The 16,587-nt window shown below is 38.4% G+C and overlaps 1 protein-coding gene across 1 annotated transcript in view; it reads right to left on the bottom strand.

Annotated features, from left to right (window-relative positions):
* Positions 1-6,572: 6,572 nt before the first annotated feature.
* The window catches only part of LOC116479554 (cyclin-Y-like protein 2), a 49,640-nt gene continuing 39,625 nt past the window's right edge, over positions 6,573-16,587 (bottom strand). The window contains exons 9-10 of the mRNA XM_032171606.2: positions 8,374-8,536; positions 6,573-7,285 (exon numbers count right to left, since the gene is read on the bottom strand). Coding sequence (XP_032027497.1) covers positions 7,175-7,285; positions 8,374-8,536 — 274 coding nt within the window. The 3' untranslated portion in view covers positions 6,573-7,174. The remainder of the gene's footprint in view (positions 7,286-8,373; positions 8,537-16,587) is intronic.

Below are 16,587 nucleotides of genomic sequence, written 5' to 3'. Positions count from 1 at the left end.
AATTAGCTGGGCATGGTGGTGTGCACCTGTAGTCAAAGCTACTTGGGAGGCTGAGATAAGAGGATTGTTTGACCCTGGGAGGTCAAGGCTGCAGTGAGCCATGATCATGCCACTGCACACCAGCCTGGGTAACAGAGCAAGACCCTATCTCAAAAACAAAACAAAATAAAACAAAACCGTAAAAACAATATGACTTCCTGTTTGTAAAAACTGAATGTATAGTATGCTTTGTAGATGGGTGTGTATCTACAGAGTATATATGATACAGATGAAATATTTAGTGACTTTTGATATGAGGTTGGTACAGGTATATTTATTAGTGAGCCAGATGAAGCACATACCAAGTCAATGGTTCAAGTCCAGGCATTCAATGCTCTTTATGATTTCTATACATGTATCATACCTATCCCGTGCAGTGTAGTCACTGTCATGCTAACTCCAGAACTTACATGTCAGAGCCAGTGATATATTTGTAGATAATCAACTTTGAACACTTTAAATTTTTACTGGCAGATGATAATTATAAATCTGAATACTAACAATAACAACAACAACAAAACCCAGAGCATCTTGATTAGGAATTTTTTGTTTTGTTCCTAGGAGTCAGTAGAATGGCTATGTGGTTATGTTAGTTTCAGAAATGTTTAATTAGTTGATACTGTTACTGCAAAAATTTTTGTATGTATTCTGTTTGTAGCAAGGAAGAAATAACAGTTTGAGCTTTTTTAAAAATCAAATATAAAGACTAGTTATGACAAAAAGTGTCTTTGTTCCTTTATTCTCAATTAATATAGATTAATTTTAAAATGCATTAAAGCAATAGTGAAGAAAATAAAAAGATGCCATGGAATTCTTTTTCTCTTCATGTTTCTATGAAGAAATACACTGCTTTTTAAGAATATCTGGGGAGAGATGTAGATTTTAACTTTATAATCAGATTTTTCAGATGTACTTAAATATAAGCAGAAAAATTTTATAAACAAGTAAAATTAAGCAAATTCTAATCACCAGAAGCAGAACTAATTAAAACATGTTTTAATTGAAAATACTTCCTAGGTTTCTCCTGTCAATTATTCACTTGAAGAAATAAGGAGAGACATGAAAAAAACAGTTCTTTCCTGAGATTGCCTTCCATTTTACGAGCCCTTCATTTACACTGAAATCATCTGAATAGACATGGTGCTCTTTTGTGTGTCTGGCTGGAGGACAGAAAAGTCTTTTTAATTCAGCTGTTGTATCCACAATTTGCTGTCAAACTCTAAAGTCAGGCAGCCCAGATGAGAACGTAGAAACTGATTGAGAGTTGGTTTCTCCCTTAAAATCTAGAAGGATGCTTAGTGAGACTGAGAGTACTGTCAGACCACCTTCTGCTGATTTCTGCTTTGGCAAAATAAAGATTAGCCACCAATCTACCAAATGCCACCTCATTTTAATGCCTGGTATGTCCACATTCTCCATCAATGATCCCAGACATAAGTATGTGGGAGACACAGCTATGTGAGTAATTAGGAGATTAAAATGTTTGGGGGAGGCAACATAAATCCAGGAAGAGGTGAATTAGCAATATGGGAGCATGAAATTCTATGTCAAGGTGGGTGACATGGGTGAGTGCTGTCAACTTCATTCAATTGGTACATAAGGCAGTTGGGAGAGGCAGATTAGAAAATATAATAGTTGAGCTGAATCCTAAGAGAAGAGCAACTGTTCCTTCTATGTTCAGGACTTTAGAGGCAGCACATCTTCCCCATGCTTTCTCATTGCTCATTCATCCCCAGTGGAAAAGCAGGGGAAGCAAAGTCCATATGCTGAAGCAGAAAGACTGTTTGTTGGACTTAGAAAGTTAAAGAAATAGGTAGGCCTAGGATAATATTATTGGTAGTAATGCTGCTTTTAGTGCTTTACTTACAGAGCTTTTTAGCTCACCATGGATAGAAATAGGATTGATGCAGAGTGGTTATGAGCATAGACTTGGGAGCCAGGCTGATTGGGAATTCAAGTCCCAGCTCCACCTTCTCTGAGCAGTGTGATCCTGGACACCTCAGCTCCCACTATTTCAGCTTTCTCATCAGGGAAAAACAGATAATAATAGTACTTACATCATAGAATTCAGAAGGTTTAACAGATTAACTCAGGTTAAGTTAGGTAGGTGAAACAAGGGAGAAGCAACTGTTCAGACATGGAATGAAAGGGAATTGACAAGAGGAGGATTTAAAATTTGAGGCTGTATAAGAATCATTCGGGTTGCCTCTTAAAAATTTAGATTCCCGGGCCTCAGCCCCAGGCATTGAGACTCAGTAGTTCTGGGGCCCAAGAGGCCATTTTATAAAAGTAAATTTACAAAAAGTCGCCAAAATAACTCAGAGTTTCTGAATACCATTGCCAGTTTTCCCCTCATGCGAACATCTTATTAACATGGCACATTTGTTAAAACTAAAGTCAGCGTTGACACATTACTATTAACCCCAGACTTCATCAGATTTCCCACTCAAGTTCTTTATCTGTTCCAGGATCAAATCCAGGATACCACACTGCACTTAGAAAACCTTCATTTTTCATAAGCTCTTTCAGTGGAAGAGAGGCAGGGGAGTTGAGGACCACATTTTGAGAAAACACTCGGACATTCAGAGAACGAAACCAAAATTGCTACTTCCCCAAGTTGGGGAGGTAAGTGTAATTTTAAGGAAGATAATTGATGGAGCAGGTGTAAATAACAGGTTAATTTTAGAGTTAAAAATGGAATGCTTTCCATTAGATGGGAGGGGGTTACCTTCAGAACAAGGAATTTAATGCCAGAGGAAATAGTAGGTTTTGGAAGGTGGGGGTGCAACCTTAACCTCAGTCTAGATTGAGAATACATGACGAGGGTTGTGAGTAGGTCAGGAGAATAGGTAAGTGCAGCAAGTTGGGAAGAGCTGCTTTGGAGAACACAGGATTCACATAAGTGATGACAGGGAGTTACAAGGGGTCAGTTAGTCTGTAAGCCACATATAGCCTGCATGCTCTGGAACCTGGTCCTAATAATGGTTTGGCAGTGGGTCATAATGACCAACATCAAACATTGCAGAAAAAGCAAGGATAATGCCGAAAGAATTTTGTTTAAAGAGATCCTAAACCACAAGCTGATATTCTTAAAATTTATTTCACATTAAGTACATGTTCTGACACTTGCCGAACATATTTAAAATAGTTGAATGGAAATTGCCTTAGAAACTTGTGTTATAGGGGTGCAGACTTCACTGAAGGGCTCCTACATCTTTTGCCTTGCCTGCTGGCACAATGTTAGGCCCAATCAGGTCTGGAAGTGGCTGTTGAGTAGATTTAAGTTTAATCCTTAACTTAATAGATTCTGGGTGTACTCTACAGATCCTGCATAGAAACTAGCACTTATCTGGGAGATTTCTCTGCCATCTGTGAAATGATTTTCCAAGTAGTTTCATACTCAACAATGCTGTGTGAAGGAACAGTCAGGCCACAGTCATCTTAAATGTGCTTAGGGAGAAGCCCTTGGTGATGAAAAATTCAAGCTAACTTGCATACTGCAGCTAAATTAGTTTCCAGAAACACTGAATGAGCTGAATACAGAACTAAGAATGATTTGATTTTTGGTTAAAATTGGCTTTGGCATTTTTTTTTAAATCAAGAAATAGAGTATTTAGAAATGTAAAAAAAACTAGGTCAAAAATGAACCTTGAACTGTGATAAAACTGGGATTTAGTGTTGTTGGATTTTAATAACATGTGGGCATATAGGTTACATAAAGAGGAAATGTGAAGGAAAGGGCCAGGATAAGATTTCTCCAGAAACACTGAGCTCTAAGCAGTCACCTTAGGATGAACCACATGAAATTGCCATTAGACAACCATTTTTGACTTACAAGAATGGCAATTTCACTTGGTTCAAATGTGTATTTCAAATCTTTGTCTTTTCCTTGTAATAATGTAAAAGTTCAGTTCACAATATACTGGAGTTAAAATTTCACTGGTGGCTATATTGCAACAGTTGAAATATTTCCTAGATATCAGACTCTAAGAAAACTGCCACAGTTGCCACTGTACTAGCAGCTTGGTTTCCATGCTCAGCATGGTTGATAAGCCACACATGCAGACTCCTTTAGATAGTTCACAGTTACAGCTACTTTGGCTGAGGTTCACACTGCCAGGTTCTGGGGATGCTACTCCCTGCCACCTCACATTCTCACATAACATTTGTCAGAAAACCTACCCGCTTTCAGTGACATTTATATTCTTATCCTAAGTTGACCCAATTTCCCAATTATCAAAATGACTGTGTTGCCTTCTAGAATTCAAGCCAAAGGGGAGAGCAATGTTAGTGATTTTTATTCTATTGACTTACTCCTGAAGTCACAAATTCATGTCCAGTGCTTCTCTCCCAAACTGTTTTTTGTAACTTTGACCACTCATATATGTCAGGATTTCTGCTTATTGTCATATTATATGCTGCAAACTTTCTTATAAACAGTAATTTATAAATATTTTCTTTTAAGTTAAATGAGATCATTGATTTTAGTCAGCACTTTATCAAGATAAGGTGATAAGTTATTTAAAGATTTTACCTTAGGTACTAAAGAATTAAAGATTTAGTGAGAATCACTGAAGCTGAGTGGCTAGACTCTTAGTTCTAAAAAACAACCTAACTGATTTGATATATTTTTAACTAAAATGTAAGCTTGAAAACAGTGTGCTAAAGTCAAATTATGTGGTTTGTCACCCTCTGTACAGCAACGCTAATTCTACTTTTTGTACTTCCAGTTTTTTTCTGTGTAACTGAATACCTCAAACACCTCTTGTTCTAATTCTGTACTATTTCTGAAAATCCTTTCTCTTTTGTATATTTACATAATTTTATATCCTAATAAGCACATTATGCTTTTTTCTCGCAGGCATAATAACCATTTATTCAAAGATGCCATCTAATGCACTATGCCACTAAGTACTGTGGCTGGACAGTGATTTTAAGTGTAACAAATTATCTTCACTTTGAAAAGAGCTTAAGAGAGAGAAAACAAATATTACATCTTAAACAGAGGCATGAATCAAACCAACTTACGAACGGTGAAAGCAACTTATCAAAATGTCTTCGGACACATCAAGACTGACTTAAACCATGTAAGTTAGGCAGATATGTAACATAATGTAAATACAAATGTTATAAACACATTGGTCACATTTTAATTAAAACAGTTTATCAGGTTTTCTTTTAATGTAAACATGAGAAATAAAACCACGTAAATTATAGATAGCATTTATCATTTGAAAATAAAACTGCAATAAATACTTAAATCTCCAAGCTCTAAACTCCATAAACAATAATTTTTGAGGAAGTAAGATTTCTAAGGTTTATGGAAGTTCTTTTTTGTAAACAGCAGGACATGAAATATAATACCTGTAGCCAGGCTAACGGGTGGGATAATAAAATGTTTAATCACCTACTCCTATTAGGGTCCAATTCCTTCTAATCTGTTACATGTAAATTAACACTGATCATATTCTTCCTTTACCACATGTAGGGAAAATAATTTTAGGTGATCAACGTAGATAAGAGCTCTGCTAAGAACTACTTTAAAAGAGAAGAGGGCACTTTATAAAAATACAAGAATTCCAAAAGTCTTAGTGTAATTTTAAGCTTTGATACTTGTCAAAGTATCAATGCTACAAACATTTACAAAACATCATTGGAAAGTTTATTATATTGCTTATACATGTATTTAGTTTTGCAATTCTTTAAAGGCATAGGGTCTCACTATGTTGCCAAGGCTAGAGTGCAATGGCTATTTACAGGCACAATCATGGAGCACTGCTGCCTCCCATGCTAGGCCTCAAGTGATTCTTCCACTTAAGACTCATGAGTAGCTGGAACTACAGGCATGCCCAACTCCTAAATATTAAGCTTTTAATTTTTTGTTTCAGTATTTCTTGGAGACAGCAGATATTGACTGAAACAAAAAGTTAGAAGCTTAATATTCAATTTTTGCAAAATAAAACCAGAGGCGGTGGTACTACACCTATAGTCCTAGCTACTTGGTAGGCTGACGTGGGAGGATTGCTTGAGGCCAGAATTTCCAGGCTGTGGTGTCCTGATTGTGCCTCTGAATAGCCATTGCACTCTAGCCTGGGCAACATAGTAAGACCCCATCTTTTATAAAAAAAGAAAAAATAAATACTATTAAACTTTTGAATGGTATTTTATAAAGATTTATAGCATATATAGATAAGCTGCAGTGCACTGGAGGGTCTAAGTACACTACATTAAAACTAGAATCTGCCCTGAAACTTTCAGGTCACATCACGTATTATTATTTTTATATTACCACTGGATCATCATGTGGTTTGGCATTATGAAAATATCTCTCAATACATTTATTTAACAAATAAGAAAATGTATCAGCAAATAAAAAATAAATAAATAAATAAATAAATAAATAAATAAATAAATAAATAAAATTCACACACACACACAAAAGGATCATTATAGTTTATAAGAAACATACCATGGACCCTAATACAAGTAGGTAACCAATAACTAATAGTTTTTCTTTTGTGACCCCAAACATGCTAGCAAGTAATGCTGATATGAATGGCAAGTGTCCTCCATCAACTTTTGTTTAAAATGATTGCCAGTGACGAGCAGTTCCGATGGTAAAAGTAGGCAGGAAGAACCCTTCAACACCTGAAAATGAGCAGTCTGCTTCTAGTGGCTTCAAGAGTTGTTACAGTCCCATGTTTTAATAGTAATACTGCATTTATTTTAAATGCATCTGCAGCAATATTGGGGGAAAATAAAAATAGAAAAGAAACAGAAAATTATGTCTGAAATCTAAAAATTTAAACTATTGTTTTAAAACCCTTACATAGTTCACAGCTATCAGTCCACACACTAAAAAAGATATTTATGTGTGGGCAAGAAGTCTTCACTTTGGAGTGGTTTTTATACCTGTTTACATTTAAAAAGACAGAAGAGTGTATGAGAGTTGTTGCACTGCAAAGGTCCCATTTTTTTCCTGTGGAGTGCAATCCTAGTTGTCCACAAGCCTCTCAACTTTGAGATCTTTCTTCTTTTGAAAATACTAACTTTTCTAGTTGTTGGGCAGGAGAGGTAATATTTTCCAGTCTTTTTTGATGAGGGGTTCAGATGATATAGCCCCTCATTTCTTCCTTCAAGAGATAATGGCTTTAGAACGCTGAAAATTAATGAAATTATCAGCCCTGAAGGACCTTCTCATGGTAGCACTATAAAAGATTTTGGCGTCTTCCATCCTTGAAATAGCCTAAGAAAGTAAATGAAACAGAAAAGAGGTACAATTTTAAAAAGGGCTCCAACCTTTTAACAAGCACCATTGATGATAAGCCACACATGCAGACACTCCTTTAGATAGTTCACAGTTACAACTACTTTGGCTGAGGTTCACACTGCCAGGTTCCTGGGATGCTACTCCCTGCCACCTCACTAAGGTAAATTCCTTTAAGGGCTATGATTAGATTGCTGGAGCAAAGGAAAATTTATAGTTTATTAATCTATTCAGATTCTACCCAATCTGCAGTAGTTATTATATCCTCAAAGCAAATTTGAATGAAGCAGACGTGTGCTGGAGTGCACTGGAACATCAAAGAGGTCGAACGACTAAAGCAGCAAAAGGCAGAACCTGGCACATTAATTATGGTAGAAGGTATATTATTCTAAAGTACTTTTAAGGTACCACAAAAAGTACTAATTGTAAATATGCACCCATTTCAGTTGTAACTTTGCTCACAACTGAAACCAGAAGTCACAAACCATAAATATTGCTTTGTCCCCCAAAAGTTACCATTTCCAGTAAAACCCATGTACTTCTTACATCCAGTACCTGAGATGCTCATACCTTATACAGACTAAGTGTAGGTCTCTTGGCTTAAGCACTAATGCTTTGCCTAACAAACTTATGGGACTGGCCGCACTGTAATATATACAATGCAAAATGACATAAATTTGCAAACTAAGCAATAAAAAACAGGCAAAAGTGGTAAGTGCATTATATATGCAGATATCATTTAAAATGGAATTGCAAGAAATTATTCATGTATGCTTACTTGAAAGGGCAAAGATTCAAAAAGAATACCACTAAGAATGAATTAAATTTGGTTAAAAATATTCTGAATTATGGTCACAGAAGAGATCTATAATTTTTAAATAATGTGGATTCTTGTATAAACCATAAATGATACAGGAAATAAGATACCAAAAGGTTAATAAGCTCTTCAGTACTTAAGTTAATTTTGGAGCTTTTCATTTTTCTCATCACTACTTAATCTAATCTAGTCACAGATATTGGCTTTGGTGGTTGACAGAAAACCGCCCTTAATGACTTTATCGCCTTACTTCCAGGTTCTGTGCCCTTTCTTTGTTGAGAAGATAAACTGGCAAATGCAAGCTATTGTCCTTTGCCAAGGATCGAAGATCAAAATAGTACTTGGCATAAACACTTCCAGAAACTTTGACGTTATAGTCAATTAGCTGCAAAAACTGTCTTTCAAGCTCATTCCTGTGGGAGGAGAAATACAACAAAACCAACGTGGGACAATGTTAGACCACTGGGCTATCTTCATAAACATTATTCTGATGTAAGAAATGTGACAAAGCAGTTATAAGTTCTAGTTCTATTAGAACACATGAAAAAGCACACACTGGAGAGAAACTCTCCATAAAATAAATATGGGAAAGCCTGAAATTTTCTCAGTTCTCTTTGAAAACTTAGAAAAACTCACACTGGGGAAAAAGCATAAATGTAAAAATGTGATAATAAACTTGATTTTCCCACTTGCTTTTAAAGACATTTTAGGATTTAAAATGGAGAAGAACCAGAAAATTTTAAGAAACATGGTAAAGCCTTCAGTTTTTGTCATTTCTCTTTGAAAACATAAAAGGGTTCAATGAAGAAAAGCCTTATAAATACAAACATATGGTAGTGTTTTACTCGTTCCAGTTCCACCTGAAGACAAGAAAAAACTCATTTCTGAGGTAAAACCTATGAATGTACAGAATGTCAGAATGCCTTAGTTGATATTCACTCAAAGACCCATGATATTACATGCTGTAGATGGACCTTATAAATATAAAAAAGCACCCTGAATTGGAACCCCAGTAGTTTACAAAATACCAGAAAGTTTTCAGTTTTAACATTTTTTTCAAAAGCTATGTGAAAACTCCCACTAGAAAATAATTCTATAAATGTTGCTAAAATGAAAAGTCTGATGCCAACTGATTATTTTATAATCCTCAAAAATGCACATAAATTTTATATGACTTTTAAATATTTTGTGTTTCTCAGTGGTTCCTTGTTACAGAATGTCTCTGCACTTTATATTTTCACTTCTTTTGCAAGAAAACATTAGGGTGAGAATTTTGTAGATACCCTTCAAACAATACTACAGAAGTTTAGTTCATGTACTGAACATATAGTGGTTTTTTTCTGTTGTCATTTAATAAAATTTATTTCTATTCATTTAAAAATATAATTCTGAGCTACTAGGATGTCTCTAAATTCTGTTTCCAAACAAATAAAGGCTACCCAGTTGGATTCCTATGCTAATGTCCAAACAAGGCACAGTCGCTTGCAGTCCCTTCTGCATCCAACACCCTGAGTCTGGGATGAGGAGAAAGGTGACCACCTCTTATGCATATGTGCTGCTGACTCGGGGCTCATTCTTGAGAGTTCTTTTAGTACAGGTACACAGCTCAGACTCCATGCTCACTCACGAGGCCCCACAATAGTGATCAGATGACAGGAATGATGAATGCCATTTATTAGCTCTGAAGAGCTTCCAGACATTTTCACAAGGATAACAAAAAGAGGCTTACTGAAGTCAAAAAGCACCAACAAAGCCGGGCGCGGTGGCTCACACCTGTAATCCCAGCACTTTGGGAGCCCGAAGCGGCCGGATCACGAGGTCAGGAGATCAAGACCATCCTGGCTAACACAGTGAAACCCCGTCTCTACTAAAAATACAAAAAAATTAGCCGGGCCTAGTGGCTTGCGCCTGTAGTCCCAGCTACTCGGGAGGCTGAGGCAGGAGAATGGCGTGAACCCAGGAGGCGGAGCTTGCAGTGAGCCGAGATTGCGCCACTGCACTCCAGCCTGGGTGACAGAGCCAGACTCCGTCTCAAAAAAAAAAAAAAAAAAAAAGCACCAACAAAAGCCATGGGCAGATCACCATGGCAACAAATGGATCCATGGAGAGCCACCCCGTTATTTCTGAGGAGGAAAAGCTCTAAAACAACAAGGATTGGTCCTAAATACATACATATGCTACATTTGATGGGAAAGGGAATCCCCTCCCTCTGCTTCAGTGCATGAGGTTATGTCAAAGGGCATAATGCCATTTTCTACTCACCTTGAAATTATGAAGGTGAGAAACTGTCACTAGACAGGGCAGGAATACTCTTTAAACATTGGAAGGCGGAAAGATTAAAGAGAGACATCTTGGTTAGACTAAATTCACTTTATGATTTGACTTCTGGCAGGGCACTGGACTTACACACTCAGTGTTTCTCCTGAGCTGGAAATAAAACCCCAAGGTGCTCAGCTTCTGTCACCCACGGCCAGAACAGAATGTGGGGGATGAGTTGAAGGCACTGGGAGAGATAAAGGCTGAGAGCAGCCTTCTGTCACATGATCATACAGCTGCCCTCGCCTATTTTTTTTTTTTTAAGAAACAGGGTCTCAGTCTTGTCACTCAGGCTAAAGTGCAGTGACATGATCCTAGCTAACACCAGCCTCAAACTCCCAGGCTCAAGCAATCCATTTACCTAAGCCTTTCAAGTCACTGGGACTACCCAGCCACTGAGCTGGGCTAATTTAAAGGAAAAATTCAATTAAAGACAGGGTCTTTGTTGCCCAAGCTGGTCTCAAACTTCTGTGCTCAAGTAATCCTCTTACCTTGGCCTCCAAAAGTGCTGGAATTATAGGTGTGAGCCAGTGTACCTGGCTTCCTGTTAAATGTTTAAACAAATGAATATAAAATAATATAGAACCACTTTCACAGTAATCCCTGTAAAGACTTAATTGTGTAAAAACAATCAATACCTGAACAACATATTTAGTTTCTTGGTTTTAAAGTTTTAATATCTTATCCACTGGCTAAGTCAACAAATGTTTGATGTTCCTGGAAGAGCAGTTAAAATATGAGCAGAGATGTAGTTTTCTCATTTGTTTAACTGAAAACCCATCTGAAACTATTTCCAACATCAATTTCCTGTTCATATGACCATAAGGCTATAGAAATGTAAATCAGACAATGTTTTAATAATCAGCCAATCAGGACTTTTGTATTTATTTCTTTTATATTATCTCACATTTTTCCACGAACACATTTTGACTGTGTAGAAATACAATATTTTATTCAATTATTACACCTATTAATAGAAGTTTAGTTACTGAAGATAAGCATATGCCTACAGGATATGGATCTTCTTAGTTTTTTTTGTTTGTTTTTTTAAATGACTGAATAGCATACCCTTTACAGGCACAGCAAATTTTCTTAAGCGCAGCTGCTCAGTTTAACGATATTTTGAAGGAAAATATATTCCAACAAGACATGAAGATGTTGAGGAGTTTTAAGAAAAACCTGATAGACACTCATTTTTAAGTGGTCCAATTTACAGTCAAAACAAGATTATGATGCATAATCAACAGCAGGGAGACAAGGTAAATGTATATTAAACACTTCGTTGTAATGCTTTCCAATTTCCAAAGATCATAAACAAAAGCAGCCTTTTCAGAGCATAGCTTCTGGTGCTTCCACATTCACAAACAGCATTGTGTAGAACTGGTTTTCTTACAGCAGGCCTCTGACACCACTGCTCCTGGAGCTCACATCTGTGGGAACTTGCACATTCCCTGACCTTGTAACTAGAACTAGAGCTCAGCCAGCTTAGTTGCAAGTTTTGGGAATAATTTAGCTGCAATTATAGCAGAGCTAAGTGTTCATAATTGCAAATTTTATTTCCTTTGAGAAATCAGTCTGCAGACTGATGACAGTAGTGATCAAAGTCAGTTTAGTGTCTGCAACTTTCAAAGTACTTCTGTTTCAAATTCATTTTCTGCCACATCTTTTGCTAAAATGGCTACTAGCAACATCACCATCATCACTCGTTTATACTGTCAGCAAAGTGGTCATTTTCACCAACAGCCATTTCAACAGCAACCAACAGTCACTAGTCTTTTGTTAGTCACAACATCCTCACTTCAATTGTATATACGCAGTGTAGTAATTCTGAATGATAGCCTTTTTTTGGGGGAGGGGCGGGGGAAGAAGTCTCGCTCTGTCACCCAGGCTGGAGCGCAGTGGCGAGGTCTTGGCTCACTGCAAGCTCCGCCTCCTGGGTTCACGTCATTCTCCTTCCTCAGCCTCCCAAGTAGCTGGGACTACAGGTGCCCACCACCATGCCCGGCTAATGTTTTGCATTTTTAGTAGAGATGGGATTTGACTGTGATAGCCAGGATGGTCTCGATCTCCTGACCCCATGATCCGCCCGCCTCGGCCTCCCAAAGTGCTGGGATTACAGGAGTAAGCCACTGAGCCCAGCTGAATGATAGTCTTTTTTAAAAATTGTGCATACATTATAGCTGTATATATTCATAGGGTGTATAGGATATTTTGATACAGGCCAACGATGTGTACTAATCCTACCAAGGTAAATGAAGTATCCATCACACATTTATCCTTTGTGTTACAAATAATCTAATTATAATCTTTTCATTATTGTTAAATGTACAATTAAGTAATTACTGACTATAGTCACCCTGTTGTGCTATCAAATACTAGATCTTATTCTAAATACATTTTTGTACCCATTAACAATCACTTCTTACTCTCCATCCCCATACTACCTTTCCCAGCCTCTGGTAACAATTCTTCTACTCTCTATCTGCACAAGTAAAATTGTTTCAACATTTAGCTCCCACAAAAAGTGATAACATGGGAAGTTTGTCTTTCTGTGCCTGGGTTATTTCACTTAACATAATGAGTTAATACTCCATTTCATTATACTCCACTTTCATCCATGTTGTTGTTGCAAATAACAGAATCTCATTATTTTTTAAGGCTGAATAGTATTCCATTGTGTCCATATACCTTTTCTTTATCCACTCATCTGTTGATGGACACTCGGGATGCTTCTAAATCTTAGCTATTGTAAATAGTGCTGCAACATACATGAGAGTGCGGGTATCTCTGATATACTGATTTCCTTTCTTTTGTGTATATACCCAGCAGTGGGATTGCTGGATCATATTGTAGCTCTATTTTTAGTTTTGAGGACCCCCAAACCGTTCTCCATAGGGGTTGTACTAATTTACATTCCCACTAACAGTGTACGAGGGTTCCCTTTTCCCCATATCCTTGCCAGAGTTTGTTATTGCACGTCTTTTGGATAAAAGTAATTCTAAGTGAGGTGAGATGGATCTCTCACTGTAGTGTTGGTTTGAATTTCTCTGATGATTAATAATGTTGAGTATCTTTTCATATATCTGTTTGCCATTTGTATGTATCTTTTAAAGTTTTGAAACAGAGCCTCACTCTATTACCCAGGTTGGAGAGTGGCACAGTCACAGCTCACCACAGCCTTGACCTCCTGAGCTCGGGTAATTTTCCCATCTAGGCCTCCCTTGTAGCAGGAACCAGAGGCATTTGCCATCAGCAGCTAATGTGTCTTCTTTTGAGAGATGTCTATTCAGATCTTTTGCCCATTTTTAAATCAGATTATTAGTTTTTTTCCTACAGAGTTGCTTGCACTTCTCATATATTCCGGTAATTAATCCCTTGACAGATAGTTTGCAAATATCTTTTCCCAGTCTGTGAGTTGTCTGTTCACTTTGTTGTTTCCTTTGCTGTGCATAAGCTTTTTAACTTGATGTGACTTCATTTACCCATTTTTGTTTTGGTTGCCTGTGCTTATGGAGTATTAAAAAATCTTTTTCCAGTCCAATGTCTTCAAGAATATTCCTCATCTCTTATTTTAGTTTCATAGTTTGAGGTCTTAAATTTAAATCTTCAATGCATTTTGATTTGATTTTTGTATAAGGTGAGAATAACTAGTTTCATTCTTCTGCATATGGATATCCAGTTTTCCCAGCACCATTTATTGAAGAGACCATCCTTTCCCCATTGTGTATTATTGGCATCTTTGTTGAAAGTGAGTTCACTGTGGACACATGGATTTGTTTCTGAGTTCTGTCTTCTGTCTCATTGGTCTATGTGTCTGTTCTCATGCCAGTGCCATGCTGTTCTGGTTACTATAGTTGTAGAGTATCATTTGAAGTCAAACAATGTGACTCCTTCTGTTTTGTTTTTTTTCGTTTTTTCCTGAGAGCAGCTTTGAATATTCTGTGTCTTTTGTGGTTCCATATAAATTTTAGGATTGTCTTTTCTATTTCTATGTCTGTGAAGAATGTCATTCGTTCTTGCAGATATGTAGAGGTAGCACATTAGTGATCTTGGATTCGATCTGGAAGAATTCTCTGCATTAGCAGCCAGAGACTCATTTCTTCTCTTACTTTCCCCCAAACAAAAAGAGTCTCTCTGTGCTGAGCTTCCTGGAGTTCGAAGATGAATGATACAAGCACCCCTGTGGCCACTACATCTGGGACAGCACTGGGTCTGATCTGAAGCCCACACAGCACTCTGACTGCCCAAGGCTCCTACTGTAACAACTCCCTGGCTGCCAGCTACGTTGCTGTAAGCCCCAAGGCTCTACAATTAGCAGGTAGTGAAGCCAGAGAGCCTTCTGTCCCTGGGGTTATAAACCTTAGAAATCCACCTGATGCTGTATTTTACTGTGACTGAGCTGGCACTAAAACCATCAAACACCTTTCCACTCTTCCCTCCCCATTACCCAGGCAGAGTAGTCTGTCCCCATGTTCACCAGCATCACAATCCCCTGGGGTGTACTGCCAGGTCACCACTGATGTTCACTAAGGCCCAAGGGGTCTCAGTCAGCTTGTGGTGAATGCTGCCTGACCTAGAACTCACTCTTCAGGGCACTGGGCTCCCCTTTGGCCCAGGGTAAGCCCAGAGATGCCATCCAAGAGCCAATGCCTGAATCAGGGACACCAACAGCCCACTTGGTGCTTTTCTCCACTGTGGCTGCTCTGGTGTCTAAGCTCAAGACAAAGTCCTCTGTACTCTTCCCTCAGATTTTCTCAAGTAGAAGTTGTCTCTCCTCATAGCCACCACAGTTGGGAATGTGCTGGGTCACACGTGAAGCCAGCAGATCTCTGAGGCTCACTAAAGACCCATGACATGTACTACCTGCTTACCACTGCTGATTATTCAAGTCCAAGAGCTCTTTAGTCAGAAAGTGACGAATCCTGCCCTTATTGAGTCCTTCCCTTCAAGGCAGCAGGTTCCCTTCTGGCCCAGGGTTTGTCTAGAGGTATTATCCAAAAGCTAGGACCCAAAATGGGAGCCTTATGACTCTGACCAGTGCCCTCTCCTACTGTGGCTGAGCTAGTATCCAAGTTGCAAGACAAAGTCCTCTTTACTCTTCTCAAGCAGAAGAAAGAGGTCTCTGTCAGAGCTATGAGCTACACTGCCTAGGATTGAAGGAGGGGTGGTACAGCACTCCCTGAGCTGCCCCATCTGCTGTCTCTCTAGGTCACATGCCCCCCAAATACACTGGCTCCAAGCCCAGCACAGCACTCAAACTTGCCTAAGAGTTGCAGTCCTTGTGGCCTAGAGAGTCTTTCAAGTTTATTAAGGACCCCAGAGTACTTTATCCCACAGCAGTGAGGCTTTCGACAACTCAGTTTTCAGCCACTGGGATCGGTGATTCCCTTCAGGCTAGGGCTAGAAATGCTCCATCCGTGGGTGGGCACTGGCTGAGTTCAGCCCAGTTTTGCTTTTTGCTATGACAACGCAGCACTGAGTTCAATGCAAAGTCTCACACTGCTGTGCTCTCCCTCCCCCAAGCATACAGATTCTCTTCTTGTCACATGGCCAATGCTAGGACATAAGGGAGGGCTGGCATCAGCAACTGAAGACTGTCTTTCCTACCGTGTTCACTGCCTTTTTCAGTGATACAAAATTTAAACCAGGTACTATAATTATTTAGCCATTTTTAGTTCTAATAAAGGTGTTTTTTATTTAGATAATTACTCAATTTGTTATTCCTATGAGGAGAACAATTTTCAATTGGCAGAGACTTCTAATCAGCCATCAAGCTCCACCTTTGTGATCACATACATTCTGGATGACAGTCTTATCTGGAGTAATGGGCAAATGTAAAAAAACAAACTCTTGCCACTGCCTGTCATGATCTTGATCTTCATATGCTGCTCAATGACAGCAACAGGTGTTCCTTTATATTTTCCTAAGTGTCACCCATATAGCTATTCTCACTGTCCTGTGGACATTGCTAGAGTGTTTGCTGGAAATGCCTCCCTAGCTCACCCTGCTTACAAGCTCCAAGGCTCTTCCCTTTACAACAGTCATAAGGCCAGACTGGAAGAAAGCCCCCATGAAGCCCATGTTTCAGTATCATGTTGGCACCATCTATGAGCAACCCCATGACTCAGCAAGATTTCTCGCACTCTCC

This window comes from Hylobates moloch, unplaced genomic scaffold (assembly GCF_009828535.3).
Source record: "Hylobates moloch isolate HMO894 unplaced genomic scaffold, HMol_V3 SCAFFOLD_12, whole genome shotgun sequence".
NCBI classification, from domain to species: Eukaryota; Metazoa; Chordata; class Mammalia; order Primates; family Hylobatidae; genus Hylobates; species Hylobates moloch.
Note: the sequence above shows the minus strand (reverse complement) of the source record. Positions and strands in the feature narration are given on the sequence as shown.